The sequence below is a fragment of the Ovis aries genome, chromosome X (assembly GCF_016772045.2).
Source record: "Ovis aries strain OAR_USU_Benz2616 breed Rambouillet chromosome X, ARS-UI_Ramb_v3.0, whole genome shotgun sequence".
In the NCBI taxonomy this organism is placed as follows: Eukaryota; Metazoa; Chordata; class Mammalia; order Artiodactyla; family Bovidae; genus Ovis; species Ovis aries.
In genome coordinates, this window is record NC_056080.1 from 126,209,124 (window position 1) to 126,225,469 (window position 16,346).

Below are 16,346 nucleotides of genomic sequence, written 5' to 3' on the forward strand. Positions count from 1 at the left end.
GTATTCGCTCAGTCCTTTGTTCTGTGAGCGGGCCTGGCAGTGCCTTAGGTTAGGGCTTTCTGTGGGATAGTTTTCTCTCTCTCTGGCTATCCCACAGTTTGGGTTGCTATCTCACCTTAGTTCAGTCAGATTGCCCTCAGGGCACTTGATCCCAGGCCTTACACTAAGCATTGCAGGCTGCGCCTCCCTGTTCAGCCCCCACTTCTTGGTGACGGCTGCCAGTGCTGGGAGTTGTCATTAGGCATGTAATCTGTGGGTTTTCTTTATTTATTTATTTACTTTTCCTCGAGGTTATGTTGCCCTGTGGTATTCCAAAACTCCCCACAGACTTGCTGGTGAGAGTGGTTCCTGGTGTTTGGAAACTTCTCCTCTTTTAAGACTCCCTTCCCGGGACAGATCTCCATCCCTACCTCTTTTGTCTCTCTTTTTATCTTTTATAATTGGTCCTACCTCCTTTCAAAGACAATGGGCTGCCTTTCTGGGTGTCCGATGTCCTCTGCCAGCATTCAGAAGTTGCTTTGTGGAATTTGCTCAGTGTTCAAATGTTCTTTTGATGAATTTGTGGAGGAGAAAGTGGTCTCCCTGTCTTATTCCTCTGCCATCTTCTGGATTCTTAAAGGTACAAAGATGATAACAAATACCAAAAGGCAAAGATTAAAAATCTAGACTAGACATTAGACTCTCAACAATACAATATTAACAAAACAAAACAAAATCACAAACATATATTAAAACATATATTATTTTAATATATATGAAATTTGCTTTAAAAATAGCATCTTTTTTGCAAAGAAAGAGTAGGTTATAAAAATGGAAATTAAAGGAGTAATAACGGACTTAAAATTTTTTAAAAAATTTTAATGATAATAGTAAAATATATCAAGGAACTTCTCTGGAGCTGTTGTGGGCAGTGTGGGGTCAGTTCAGTTTCAGATAGTTCCTTGTTCAAGCTTATAATTCTCAAGGTCTACAGGCCCCTTCCAATGTAGTCAGTGCTAACTACAGGGTTTTAATCCATTGCACCTGTCACTTCCAAAGCGGTTCGTCTGTTTATTTTGGCTTCTTCTGTTTGCAAGTCTCTTCAGTGCCTAATTTCTGCCCTGTTACAGGGGGCGAAGGTGGTCACTTATTTAGGCTCACTTGTTCAGTCGTGCTGTGGGGAGAGAGGAACACTGCAAACAAATATCATAGGCATGTGTGGGGAGTGCTCGCAGTGTCTGGGCCACACGGGGTTGCCCCCATTCAATGCGTGTGTGCTTTCCTGGTCTACACTGCTCAGGCTCCAGGTTGCTCTGAAGTGGAACTGTCTAAAGTGGGCCCAGGGTTGCGGGCACTTCCCAGGTCTAAGCTGCTCAGGTTCAGGTTCTTGGGTACTCCAAAAAGAAGCACAGACTCAGTTGGGATTGCGTTTTGTGCCCTTCCCAGGTCCATGTAGCTCAGGCGACCAGGTACTTGGTGAGTACACTCTCCCCAGATGTGCGGTGGTCTTATCCAGGAGGTCTTATCACCTCCCCCATCCCAGTTGCTCAGTTTCCTGGGTGTGCAGCGGGAGCACCATCTCAGGTGTGCCATGTGTCTCCTCTGGGGAGCTGATCTCTGGCTGTGACCATCCTGGCAGATGTCAACCGTCCAGGATCCCAGGAAGACTTGGTTAGGAACTGGGAGCCTGCTCACAGTTTGGTAGAGGATGCTGTCTCTGGGCTGAGATTACTCCTTTCTGGCTCTGGCTGTCACCCGCCTGCCTCTCTGCCTCTGGCAGGGGATGGGCCGGTTCTCAGCCAGCTAACTCTCCTCTGATATTCACTCAGTCCTTTGTCCTGTGAGCGGACCTGGCAATGCCTTAGGTTAGAGCTTTTTGTAGGGAAGGTTTCTCTCTCTCTCTCTCTCTCTCTCTCTCTCGCTCTCGCTCTCGCTCTCGCTCTCGCTCTTTTTTTTTTTTTTTTCCCTCTCTCTCTCTGGCTATCCCACAGTTTGGGTTGCTATCTCACGTTAGCTCTCTCAGATTGTTCCCAGGTAATTCAGGCCCAGTCCTCACCCTAAGCAATGCATCCCATGCCTCCCTGTTCAGCCCCCACTTGCTGGTGGTGGATGTGAGCATCTGGGCTACTTCTCTGCTGGGAGTTGTGGTAAGGTGCATAATCTGTGGGTTTTATTTTTTTATTTTTCTCCTCCCGGTTATGTTGCCCTCTGAGATTCCAAAACTCCCCACAGACCCGCCGATGAGAGTGTTTCCTGGTATTTGGAAACTTCTTCTCTTTCAGGACTCCCTTCCCGGGATGGATCTCTATCCCTAACTCTTTTGTCTCTCTTTTTAGATTTTATATTTTGTCCTACCTCCTTTCGAAGATAATGGGCTGCCTTTCTGGGTGGCTGGTATTCTCCACCAATGTTCAAAAGTTGTTTGTTGTTTTGTGGAATTTCCTCAGCGTTCAAATGATCTTTCAATCAATTTGTGGGGGGAGAAAGTGGTCTCCTCGTCCTATTCCTCCACCATCTTAGGACTGCCCCCCCATTCTGGTTTTGTTTTAAACACCAATGTTTATTTGGTTATGTTTGGTGTTCATTTTACACTTTTAAAACAAGTTGCTATTTTCCCTATCAATTAGAATATCAAAACCTCTAAAGGAAGTCACTGTCATCAAAAAGGCAAAATATGAACAACCTACATAAATCAACACTGTTCTTCAGGTGCTGAGCAAAGAGACAGCACCACACTGGAGATACAAAATGGAAAGTAATTTAAAAAAATTTTTTTTCAGAAATACATTAAAAGAAAAACATTTTCAGAAATACATAAACTCAAGAGAAAAAAATTGGGCAAGGCAGGATACTAGAAAGAACTTAATCACTCAGTGCTATGGGGCTACAAATAGGGCCTGATCAAGGATGGATAGAATGTTCTTTTTTTTTTTCTTTTTGAAATTTATTTATTAAATGGAATTAAGACATGGTCTAAATTTATCTCTAGTCAAAAATAGAATAGGATCAATATTTTTTGGTCCAATGTAGAATTCTAATGAGTTACCACCATGGGGAAACAGTGGAAACAGTGTCAGACTTTGTTTTGGGGAGCTCCAAAATCACTGCAGATGGTGACTGCAGCCATGAAATTAAAAGATGCTTACTCCTTGGAAGGAAAGTTATGACCAACCTAGATAGCATATTCAAAAGCAGAGACATGACTTTGCCAACAAAGGTCCATCTAATCAAGGATATGGTTTTTCCAGTGGTCATGTATGGATGTGAGAGTTGGACTATAAAAAAAGCTGAGTGCCGAAGAATTGATGCTTTTGAACTGTGGTGTTGGAGAAGACTCTTGAGAGTCCCTTGGACTGCAAGGAGATCCAACCAGTCTATTCTAAAGGAGATCAGTCCTGGGTGTTCTTTGGAAGGACTGATGCTAAAGCTGAGACTCCAATACTTTGGCCACCTCATGCAAAGAGTTGACTCATTGGAAAAGACTCTGATGCTGGGAGGGATTGGGGGCAGAAGGAGAAGGGGACGACAGAGGATGATAATGGCTGGATGGCATCACCGACTTAATGGACATGAGTTTGAGTGAACTCCGGGAGTTGGTGATGGACAGGGAGGCCTGGCGTGCTGTGATTCATGAGGACGCAAAGAGTCGGACACTACTGAGTCGCTTCCCTTTCACTTTTCACTTTCATACAATGGAGAAGGAAATGGCAACCCACTCCAGTGTTCTTGCCTGGAGAATCCCAGGGACAGGGGAGCCTGGTGGGCTGCCGTCTCTGGGGTCACACAGACTCAGACACGACTGAAGCGACTTAGCAGCAGCAGCAGCAGCAGCAGCAGCAATGCATGCAGTAAACAGAATGCAAGCAATAATGCTACATGGGAAGCAGCCTCTAGGCCTGATGGGTACCCGAGAGAAATGGGCTGAGTACCAGATGGGGTCCCTGGAGCCTCCCCAGCTGGCAGCCATGGCCCAGGATGCTCTCTCACCTGTGCAGGAGCAGAAATCCACATAGGGAAAAGCAGCCTACTGATGGGAGGCTTGTAGACAGCAGTGTTTTCAGAACATCGCAGCTCATCCTGAGATCCACACAAATGTGGTGGCCTTGTCCTTATAGTGTGATAAAGATGGAATGAGAGGATTTAGTGGATAGTGTCCTCAAAAATGTGAAATATACATTTCTATAAGGTATTACTATGCATGCATGCTAAGTTACTTCAGTCGTGTTTGACTCTTTGCAGCCCTATGGATGGTAGCCCACCAGGCTCCTCTGTCCATGAGATTTTCCAGGCAAGAATACTGGAGTGGGTTGCCATTCCCTTCTCCAGAGGATCTTCTCAACCCAGGGATTGAACCCTGAGGGGGCGAATTCCAGCCTCTTACATGTCCTGCATTGGCAGGCGGGTTCGTTAGCACTAGCACCGCCTGGGAAGCCCTAGTGTCAGTATATATGTATTCCTATTGTTGTTATTATGTACCATGGGAGGTATTAAGAAAGTGGAACACCTGCAACCATAGTGTTTTCAGCTTTCCTGCATCTCTAATGTTATAGAGGAGGCCATTATCCTCTTTTTGAGAAACAACAGCTACCATGTTAAGCACTTACTTTGTGCCAGGCACTATGGTAAAGGCCTTGCATACATGATCTCATTTAGTCCTCACAGCAATCCCATGAAGTAGGTACTGTTTCTCCATTTTAAAGTCAGGTACATGAGGCTCAGAGATGGTAACTAACTTACCCAAGGTAACACAGTAAGTCTTTAGCATCAGAATTTTACCATCAGGAGACTAGCTCTAGGATTCTGTATCCTTATCTCTGTGCTAAAAGGCGTTTCAAGTAGCACATGCAAGACACACATACCCCCAAGTGGTAGATGTGGATCTCTAAGAGGGAGACACCAGTTTCACCCTTTGGGCTCCATACACAGGGCTGGCTGTAGAAGGAGACCCCCAAGCAAGTGGACCTCTCCAGCTGGGGGTGATTATGGACAGAAGTGGGCACTTGGATGCTTGGGGGTGGCGTGCTGTGGGGGTATCTGGCTTCCCAATTGGGAAGACTAGGCTGGGGACAAGAGTGACAGACCAAATCTGAATTTCAGAAACACCCAGAGTAGCAGTCACCAACTTCATCGTGCCCTTGTGCCTGCGAGGCAGCTACGGGCGCAGAGAGGTGCTGAGGCTTGCCTAAGGTCACACAGCTCGCTAGAGCGCAGGTGCAGTGTAGAACCTTGGTCTTCAGGCTCCAGTTCGGTGCTCTTGCTGCCACTTCACTCCCACTGGGCCCTCAGGTTCAGTGCACAGCAGTCAGAGGGAAGCCACGTCTTTGTGAGCGAAGCCATTGTCTGCAGGGTGGTTCTCAGTGTTGCCCAGAGACGTGCAGAAGTGCCAGTCTTCAAGTCTCACCCAGGCCTGACTGAGGACTGAGATCCAGCAAAATGGGACTTTGCAAGCCCTCTAGGTGACCCTGATACACACTTGAGTGTGAAAACCACCGGCCCAGACAGAAAGGCAAAGTGCCGAGTGCTGCAGCCATACACATTCATTCAGATCATCAACTTGCACAGCACAAAGAAGGGTCGTCTCCCTAGAGAAGAAAGGAACACAGCTCTCAAGCCACACCTGCAGAGCAAGGTCACCTTCAAACACATGTAGCGGTTAAACATGCACAGACGGGGAGGAGGAGTGCAGCCAGCACTTGCTCATCCACAGGGGCATCAGAGCTAGTGTAGTTTTGCCAACTCAGCAATTCCCCAGAGATGTGCCAGTTCTGCTGCTTGTTGCCTGGGAGGTGCATCCCTGCCCTCTGGGAAATTGCCATGCAGGATCATAGAACCTCTGATCTGGAAGGGACCTTAGAGAGTACCTACCTCATTGCCCACTCCTACTGCATCACTGGTGATGCCCCAGACTTTCCGTCTCCAGAGGAACCTGGCAGGCTACAGTCCATGGGGTGGCAAAGAGTCAGACAGGACATAGCCCTGGGCACAATCATTTTTAGGAACAGTGGCAGGCCTCACAGAACACCAGTGGCTCCTAGTTTGTGGCCTCTGGCTTAATATCTTTCTTTCCCACTTGGCTCTCTGCTCCACAGGGGCACATGCCCCTGGGTCTGCTCTGCTCACCACAGTGTCTGGATTCAACAAATGGAAAAATAAAAATAGAAGATGGACCCACCCTCCCAGGAGAACACCAGGTTCAGAAAGAATACACTGGCATGGAGATGGCACTCTGTCACTCCTCGCCTCTTTCTCAGCTGCCCACTGGAAATGTCCCCATGTCCCTTTAAGCCCCACTCCCGGTTGACCCCTGCAGGCCTCCTTACCCTCTGCTCTGAAGTCATCCCATGGCCACATGGGTTCTGGTGGGGGCGGGGCCCTCTGTGACGTCACCAAGGGCCCAGCCCTGCCTGGTCCTCAGTCTCCAGGTGCCAGCGCAGACCAGCGCACCAGGAGCCACATCGTCTCAGCTCACGATGCGGTCGGTAATGTGGTTATTTTTCTGGTCTACGTTTATCTCATTTGTCTTTGCCTATATGTTTTATGTCCTGAGAGATGAAGCCGAAGAATCCCCATGGATGGTGCCCACCGGAAGGCACTTCCGAATTCGGCAGAGTCAACCAGAGCATGCCCCAGGCTGGTTTGGGAGCAATTCGCACTGGCTGTTAATCTTCCTCATGTTTTTGGTGATCCTGAAGTTTCCCGGAGGCGATGACGAAAGTAACGTGTGCACTCCTCCTGGCCATCAGGGCTATTCATCTGGCCCTCCAGGAAGAAAGAAGATAAAGGCTTCCCCCTACAAAGACTCTATGTGCGGTGCCTTAACCCAGGTCAAGACGAAACTTGTGAACCTTGTGTCCAGGATGCGGAATCTGAAACTCATCGCGGCAACCGGTGATAGACGCCAATGTCCCAATATTGAGGTTCTTGGTGATGCACAGAATAACATTACAGTATATGAGTTAGGGGTCACCGGAGACCCCGATGGAGTGGATTTTCACATCAAGGAAGAAGAGTAGTTGAGTGTTGACAAACTGCATCCAAACCAATAAAAGTATTTTGAAGCAAAAGGAAAAAAAAGCCTCTGCTATTTTTTATTCGCGCTACAGTTTTACCTTTTCCAGAATGTGGTATAATTGGTATCATGTAGTGTATAACCTTTTCCAGACTGAGAGACCTGCGTTCGATCCCTGGCTTGGGAAGATCCCCTGGAGAAGGGAAAGGCTACCCACTCCAGTATTCTGGCCTGGAGAATTCCATGGACTTATAGTCCATGGAGTCACAAAGAGTCGGACATGACTGAGCAACTTTCACAGTGTATAACCTTTCCCAGACTAGCTTATTATACTTAATAAGATCATTAAGTTTCATCCATTTCTTTTTGTGATTTGATAGCCCATTTCTTTTTATTCTTGAATAATATTCTGTTATATTGATGTTCTGTAGTTAGTTTAAACATTCAGGTAGTAAAGGACATTTTGGTTTCCTCCAATTTGTGTGTGTGTGTGTGTGAGAGAGAGAGACAGACAGAGAGTATGAGTTAAGCTTTATACAATTCAGGTGCATGTTTCTGTGTGGGCATTAGCTTTCAAATCACTTGGTGCACTATCTAGGAGCAAAATTGCTAGATCATACCGTATGACAAGGTTTAGCTATGTAAGACATTGCTTCCAAAGTGACTGTACCATTTTGCATTTCCACTAACAACAAATGAGAGTTCCTGTTGTTCCTCATCTTTGCCAGTAACTGGTTTTGTCAGATTTTTGTATTTGGCCAGTCCAAAGAGACTAGATCTGATAGAGATAGTGCCTGATGAACTATGGATGGAGGTTTGTGACGTTGTCCAGCAGACAGGGATCCAGACCATCCCCATGGAAAGGAAATGCAAAAAGGGAACATGGCTGTCTTGGGAGGCCTTTGCTTCCCAGGAGAGCTGTGAAAAGAAGAGAAGCAAACAGCAAAGGAGAAAAGGAAAGATATAAGCATCTGAATGCAGAGTTCCAAAGAATATCAAGGAGAGATAAGAAAGCCTTCCACAGAGATCAATGCAAAGACATAGAGGAAAACAACAGAATGGGAAAGACTAGAGATCTCCAAGAACAACAGACTGGTTCCAAATAGGAAAAGGAGTACGTCAAGGCTGTATATTGTCACCCTGCTTATTTAACTTATATGGAGAGTACATCATGAGAAATGCTGGGCTGGAAGAAGCACAGGCTGGAATCAACATTGCCGGAAGAGATATCAATAACCTCAGACATGCAGATGACACCATCCTTATTGCAGAAAGTGAAGAGGAACTAAAGAGCCTCTTGATGCAAGTGAAAGAGGAGAGTGAAAAATTTGGCTTAAAGCTCAACATTCAGAAAACAATGATTATGGCATCTGGTCCCATCACTTCATGGGAAATAGATGGGGAAACAGTGGAAACAGTGTCAGACTTTATTTTGGGGAGCTCCAAAATCACTGCAGATGGTGACTGCAGCCATGAAATTAAAAGACGCTTACTCCTTGGAAGGAAAGTTATGACCAACCTAGATAGCATATTCAAAAGCAGAGACATTACTTTGCCGACTAAGGTCTGTCTAGTCAAGGCTATGGTTTTCCAGTAGTCATGTATGGATGTGAGAGTTGGACTGTGAAGAAGGCTGAGTGCCGAAGAATTGATGCTTTTGAACTGTGGTGTTGGAGAAGACTCTTGAGAGTCCCTTGGACTGCAAGGAGATCCAACCAGTCCATTCTGAAGGAGATCAGCCCTGGGATTTCTTTGGAAGGAATGATGCTAAAGCTGAAACTCCAGTACTTTGGCCACCTCATGCAAAGAGTTGACTCATGGGAAAAGACTGTGATGCTGGGAGGGATTGGGGGCAGGAGGAGAAGGGGATGACCGAGGATGAGATGGCTGGATGGCATCACTGACTCAATGGACGTGAGTCTGAGTGAACTCCGGGAGTTGGTGATGGACAGGGAGGCCTGGCGTGCTGCGATTCATGGTGTCGCAAAGAGTTGGACACGACTGAGTGACTGAACTGAACTGAACTGAAGAACTGTCCTGGAGATCATTAGACTAAGCATTTGAAATAAATGAATTCCCTGATACTGATCATTTTTATTCTTGTGTATGATAAGAATTTTATGAAAATATTTGGGCCTTCCCTGATAGCTCAGTTGGTAAAGAATCTGCCTGCAATGCAGGAGACCTTGGTTCGATTCCTGAGTCTGGAACATCTGCTGCAGAAGGGATATCCACTCCAGTATTCTTGGACTTCCCTTGTGGCTCAGGTGGTAAAGAATCCACCTGCAATGCGGGAGACCTGGGTTTGATCCCTGGGTTGGGAATATCCCCTGCAGAAGGGAAAGGCTGCCCACTCCACCATTCTGGCCTGGAGAATTCCATGGACTGTATAGTCCATGGGATCGCAAAAATTTGACACGACTGAGTGACTTTCACTTTCATTTGATGAAAGGAATTTAATTTCAAAGGAGACCAAGAAAAACTAATACCAGATCACCTGCAGGTAGATGTGCCTGTGTGGTACCTCGGGATCATCTTGCACACCTGGAACAAAATTTTTTAACAAGAAGAGCTCTTGGTAAAGCCCTGTGCATTGTCAAAGACAGTGTCATGGGCCAGTTTGAAAACAGCACTTTTAGTAAGTGATGTATTTTCTATCATGGTCATTGTATTTAATGAGAAGCCATTTTACAAAACCTACATCACTACAGTATACTTAATTATGCTTGGACGTTATGCATTTGTAAATTCAGAAATAAAGCAGGAGCAATACTAAAGAATATTTAAAACACACTACAGTTAAGAGAGCAAGTGAAGACTGGGGGTCCAAGGATGATTAAAACACAGGAAATCTAAGAAAAGGAGGAACAATGGGATTTGATGTTGAAGAGGATAAGACCAAATAAGCAAATGTGATTACTGACTTCAAAAGGTGATCTAGAGAAAGGGCAGCTCGTGAGCAATCATGATCTAACAGTGTGGTTTACCGAAATGATAAACTAAGAGAAAGAACTTTACTGATATAGAAACATATGGAAACCATCAACTCAGACACAATAGTTTTACTAGGACACATAGACACTATTCAATGGAGGAGGAAATGGCAACCCACTCCAATGTTCTTGCCTGGGAGATACCATGGACAGAGAAGCCTGACGGGCTATAGCCCAGGGTGTCCCAAGAGTCAGACATGACAGCGACAAAACAACCACCACCCCACTCAACTTTTCCAACATTACTTGTGTCAGGGAAATCATCTGGAAACAGAATTGAGGACCCAAACACAGCACAGAAATAATTAGAGCAAAATGTTCAAGAAACATTCTTTCAAAAAGTATCCAAAGCAGAAGAAACTGAAGTTATTAACTGAAGTGACTGGTTCAGATTAATCACATTTGGTTTCTTCCCAAGAATACATCCTCCTATCTTTGAAGAAATGGAAGCATTCTTGACTTGCAGATCAGCATGGTGAGGATTCTGGAAGCATCCAATCAGAGAAGCCCAATTGCCACTAAGAATTGGCTCAGCCAATGAAAAGCCCTGCAGATTCTGAGGCACAGCCATTGACTCAAAGGATGAACACTTGTCCTGGGCTGAAGCAAAAGAAGTCTTCCAGGAACGTCCAACCTTTGAGATTGAAGTGGGAAAGGGATGTGATTCCTTGCCATTAACAGTTATTATAATAATCACCCCTGCCTAGATCTTGTTTTCCTTCTCTAGCTATAAAACTTTTGAAGTATTCTTTGTTCTCAAAGCAATCCACCTGACAGCAATAGAACCCACTAGGTTGTCTTGGCAGGAAGAAATCACACCCAGCTTTTAATACAGGGGTCAAGGAAATGGGCAGCTCCTGGTTCCTGATCCATTGTTTTCCTCATTCTTCTGTCACACCTGGATGAGAGGAGAATGAGTGTGGGGTGGGGGAAAAGCAACTTTGAAAAAACTGTGCATTTATGATTTTTCCGTATTGTAAGGAAGTTAAAAAGTAGGATCACTGGTGGACATTAGTGGAGCAAGAAAGCACCCCAGATCCCTGTTAGCAGGTCATGAATCCAGGCCTTGGCCTCTGGCATTGTGATAAGGCCATTCATCATCCAAGGTAAGGAGCAGCAGCTGTGCTTTGCTGGAGCAGCCGTGAAGAGATACCCCATGCCCAAGGTAAGAGAAACCCAAGTAAGCTGGTAGGTGTTGCAAGAGGGCATCAGAGGGCAGACACACTGAAACCACACTCACAGAAAACTAGTCAATCTAATCACACTAGGACCACAGCCTTGTCTAACTCAATGAAACCAAGCCATGCCTGCAGGGCAACCCAAGATGGGTGGGTCATGGTGGAGAGGTCTGACACAATGTGGTCCACTGGAGAAGGGAATGGCAAGCCACTTCAGTATTCTTGCCTTGAGAACCCCAGGAACAGTATGAAAAGGGAAAATGATAGGATACCAAAGAGGAACTCCCCAGGTCAGTAGGTGCCCAATATGCTACTGGAGATCAGTGGAGAAATAACTCCAGAAAGAATGAAGGGATGGAGCCAAAGCAAAAACAGTACCCAGCTGTGGATGGGACTGGTGATAGAAGCAAGATCCGATGCTGTAAAGAGCAATATTGCATAGGAACCTGAAATGTCAGGCCCGTGAATCAAGGCAAATTGGAAGTGGTCAAAAAAGAGACAGCAAGGGTGAACATCAACATTCTAGGAATCAGTGAACTAAAATGGACTGGAATGGGTGAATTTAACTCAGATGATCATTATATCTACTACTGCGGGCAGGAATCCCTCAGAAGAAATGGAGTAGCCATCATGGTCAACAAAAGAGTCCAAAACACAGTACTTGGATGCAATCTCAAAAACGACAGAATGATCTCTGTTCGTCTCCAAGGCAAACCATTCAATATCACAGTTATCCAAGTCTATGCCCCAACCAGTAACTATGAAGAAGCCAAAGTTGAACGGTTTTATGAAGACCTACAAGACCTGTTAAAACTAACACCCAAAAAAGATGTCCTTTTCACTATAGGGGACTAGAATGCAAAAGTAGGAAGTCAAGAAACACCTGGAGCAACAGGCAACTTTGGCCTTGAAATGCGGAATGAAGCAGGGCAAAGACTAATAGGGTTTTGCCAGGAAAATGCACTGGTCGGAGCAAACACCCTCTTCCAACAACACAAGACTCTACACATGGACATCACCAGATGGTCAACACTGAAATCAGATTGATTCTATTCTTTGCAGCCAAAGATGGAGAAGCTCTATACAGTCAACAAAAACAAGACCTGGCGCTGACTGTGGCTCAGATCATGAACTCCTTATTACCAAATTCAGACTTAAATTGAAGAAAGTAGGGAAAACCGCTAGACTATTCAGGTATGACCTAAATCAAATCCCTTTTGATTATACAGTGGAAGTGAGAAATAGATTTAGGGCCTAGATCTGATAGATAGAGTGCCTGATGAACTATGGAATAAGGTTCGTGACATTGTACAGGAGACAGGGATCAAGACCATCCCCATGGAAAAGAAATGCAAAAAAGCAAAATGGATGTCTGGGGAGGACTTACAAATAGCTGTGAAAAGAAGAGAGGCCAAAAGCAAAGGAGAAAAGGAAAGATATAAGCATCTGAATGCAGAGTTCCAAAGACTAGCAAGAAGAGATAAGAAAGCCTTCTTCAGAGATCAATGCAAAGAAATAGAGGAAAACAACATACTGGGAAAGACTAGAGATCTCTTCAAGAAAATTAGAGATACCAAGGGAACATTTCATGCAAAGATGGGCTCAATAAAGGACAGAAATGGTCTGGACCTAACAGAAACAGAAGATATTAAGAAGAGGTGGCAAGAATACACAGAAGAACTGTACAAAAAAGATCTTCACAACCCAGATAATCATGATGGTGTGATCACTAATCTAGAGCCAGACATCTTGGAAAGTGAAGTCAAGTGGGCCTTAGAAAGCATCACTATGAACAAAGCTAGTGGGGGTGATGGAATTCCAGTTGAGCTGTTTCAAATCCTGAAAGATGATGCTGTGAAAGTGCTGCACTCAGTATGCCAGCAAATTTGGAAAACTCAGCAGTGGCCACAGGACTGGAAAAGGTCAGTTTTCATTCCAATCCCAAGGAAAGGCAATGCCAATTAATGCTCAAATTACCACACAATTGCACTCATCTCACATGCTAGTAAAGTTCTCCAAGCCAGGCTTCAGCAATACGTGAACCTTGAACTCCCTGATGTTCAAGCTGGTTTTAGAAAAGGCAGAGGAACCGGAGATCAAATTGCTAACATCCACTTGATCATGGAAAAAGCAAGAGAGTTCCAGCGAAACATCTACTTCTGCATTATTGACTATGCCAAAGCCTTTGACTGTGTGGATCACAATAAACTGTGGAAAATTCTGAAAGAGATGGAATACCAGACCACTTGACCTGCCGATTGAGAAATCTGTATGCAGGTCAGGAAGCAACAGTTAGAACTGGACATGGAACAACAGACTGGTTCCAAAGAAGAAAAGGAGTATGTCAAGGCTGTGTATTGTCTCCCTGCTTATTTAACTTATATGCAGAGTACATCATGAGAAATGCTGGACTGGAAGAAACACAAGCTGGAGTCAAGATTGCCGGGAGAAATATCAATAACCTCAGATATGCAGATGACACCACCCTTATGGCAGAAGGTGAAGAGGAGCTAAAAAGCCTCTTGATGAAAGTAAAAGAGAAGAGCGAAAAAGTTGGCTTAAAGCTCAACATTCGGAAAACAAAGATCATGGCATCCAGTGCCATCACTTCATGGGAAATAGATGGGGAAACAGTGGAAACAGTGTCAAACTTTATTTTATGGGCTCCAAAATCACTGTAGATGGTGACTGCAGCCAGTTATGACCGACCTAGATAGTATATTGAAAAGCAGAGACATTACTTTGCCGACTAAGGTCCGTCTAGTCAAGGCTATGGTTTTTCCTGTGGTCATGTATGGATGTGAGAGTAGGACTGTGAAGATGGCTCAGTGCCGAAGAATTGAAGCTTTTGAACTGTGGTGTTAGAGAAGACTCTTGAGAGTCCCTTGGACTGCAAGGAGATCCAACCAGTCCATTCTGAAGGAGATCAGCCCTGGGATTTCTTTGGAAGGAATGATGCTAAAGCTGAAGCTCCAGTACTTTGGCCACCTCATGTGAAGAGTTGACTCATTGGAAAAGACTCTGATGCTGGGAGGATTGGGGGCAGGAAGAGAAGGGGACGACCGAGGGTGAGATGACTGGATGGCATCACTGACTCGATGGATGTGAGTTGAGTGAACTCCGGGAGATGGTGATGGACAGGGAGGCCTGGCATGCTGCGATTCATGGGATCGCAAAGAGTTGGACATGACTGAGCGACTGAACTGAACTGATTTTCATGACTTCTGCTGTTGCATCAGGATTCTTCTGAAATCTTATGAGCTGTCCTTAAGTAACTCTCGCTCTTCCAACATCTTCCTACAGAAGGTTAGTGAAGAACAATGTCAGATCTTGTGTGTTGAAGTCATCCAAGTAGTATTTGGCTTTGGGAAGACTTGATACTTCTCCAAGTATTTTACATACGCCATTGGTAAGTTGGTAATTTACCATTGGTAATTGCCTTAAGGGGGAATTATGTTCATTAGTTCTGTGCTGTTTATAATGGTTGCAACGCCATAGTGAGTTGTGTTACTTCTAGGAACTCAGTGACTTTTTCTAGATGGGATATACCCAGAGTAGTGAATGGCTTTACACAAGGTCACAGAGCTACTGACTAGATTTGACTCCAGGAACCTGGCTGATCTCTGGAATCTCATTCCAATGTCATATCACCCTTTCATTTCTAGAGCATATCTGAGGCACCTAGAAACTATGCTTCTCTGAATTATCCTACTGGACAGAGAATTGTTTAAAATAAAAGGAAATGAATCCTAGATTCCCTTCTCCTACCAACATCTCCACCTCCAACATGAGATGCCAGACACTGACGGTTATTTCTGCTTCCCCTCTAACCACATGTTTTCCTGACTACCCCCTATCTGGGATGGATTCCCTTCTGCTCTGCTCCTCAAACGACCTGGACACAGCTCTGTCACAACATTTAATATACTTTCAATATCTGTCGAAAGTATCTGCTTCCGTTTTGTAGTCACTAGCCAGTTCACAGAGTCAGCTTGTGCTTTTGTGATTCCCCGCAGCTAGCAGTGCCTGATGTCATAGGTAGTCAGTAAATGTTTGTTGACTGAATGAATGCAGGTGGGCTCTAAAGCCTACAATGAAATTTCCTGAACTTCATGAGGATAGCATAATTAAAATACTGTCGTTGGAGAACTGAAAATGACTTGAAAGTGGCCATAGCACTTTTTTCTTTTTTCCTCTGTACTAATAAGCAGTTACCAATTTTTATCCTGTTGCCCAGAAGAAGAAAGAAAATAATACTGCAACATAATGTTGCACAGTTTGCATGGATGACTTCACACAGATTTGACAGTTTTATTGCCTTTCTGAGAGTTCACCTTTCCCTGGTTCTGGGAAGTTGGGAGCAGGCACATGATAACCCTTCTAAAGGATCTCTAAAAGCCTGGGAGGTGAGTGCTGTTTATGTTGCTGATGGACAAAGAATAGATCCATTAGTAGAATGTTGAGTCAACTTCCATGCCTCACCCAGTTCAGGACACAAGTGTGCCAGGATCAGAGCTCAGGTCTCTCCCTGACACCCGTGGAAAGTTCCTTGCTCCTTGTATCCTGAGGCTTCCCTAAGCAGGGCTTAGGGGAGGCTACTGTGAGGAGAAGCAGGGAATGGGTAGGATGCTCCTGAGGCCAGCCAGTCAAGGCAGGGGAGAGTCTGGGTGATCCTTGCCCCCCCACTAAGGCTAATGTCTGGCAGCCAAGGCAGGAGGAGAGCTGGAACCTAGAACTCAGCCAAGGATGGGCTCTTCGCCGTGTCTTAGTGTGGGAGGCCTCTGGAACATCTGGCGGGCCCAATGAGACAGTTCATAGACCCCTAAAGCACTCACCTGTAGGAGACCTGCCTCTAGTGGCTGGGCAAGTCCTAGCTGAGCACAGTCCCGCCACCCTGATTCCCTCAGGCCAATGGCTGGAAGTGTTGGCATTGTGTTGTGCTGAGGATTACCAGCCTTTTAGACTGTGAGATCATTATCATGGGTTCTCAGGCCAGTATAAAGGCATACAAATTTGGAGTCCACCGAATGAAATGTAAAATACCCTCTGCTCTCTCCATCACCACACGTGATGCAGGAGTGCAGCAGAAGTTATCTCCATACCTAATAATTCACTGCAGGCTTGATAAACAGTCCTCATTTTTACCAAGGACCTATTGGAGGGAAATGCTCTGCCTTGATTACAAGA

The 16,346-nt window shown here is 45.2% G+C and overlaps 1 protein-coding gene across 1 annotated transcript; it reads left to right on the top strand.

Moving 5' to 3' along the window:
- Nucleotides 1-6,449: 6,449 nt before the first annotated feature.
- On the top strand, nucleotides 6,450-6,992 carry LOC132658812 (protein FAM209-like). Its single transcript, XM_060407999.1, has one exon. The coding sequence runs from the start codon at nucleotides 6,450-6,452 to the stop codon at nucleotides 6,990-6,992; it is 543 nt and encodes a 180-aa protein (XP_060263982.1).
- The last annotated feature ends 9,354 nt before the right edge of the window (nucleotides 6,993-16,346 follow it).

What these genes read in the sequence shown, in the direction of transcription:
- LOC132658812 (XM_060407999.1), top strand. Translation starts at nt 6,450, where the DNA reads ATGCGGTCGGTAATGTGGTTATTTTTCTGGTCTACGTTTATCTCATTT.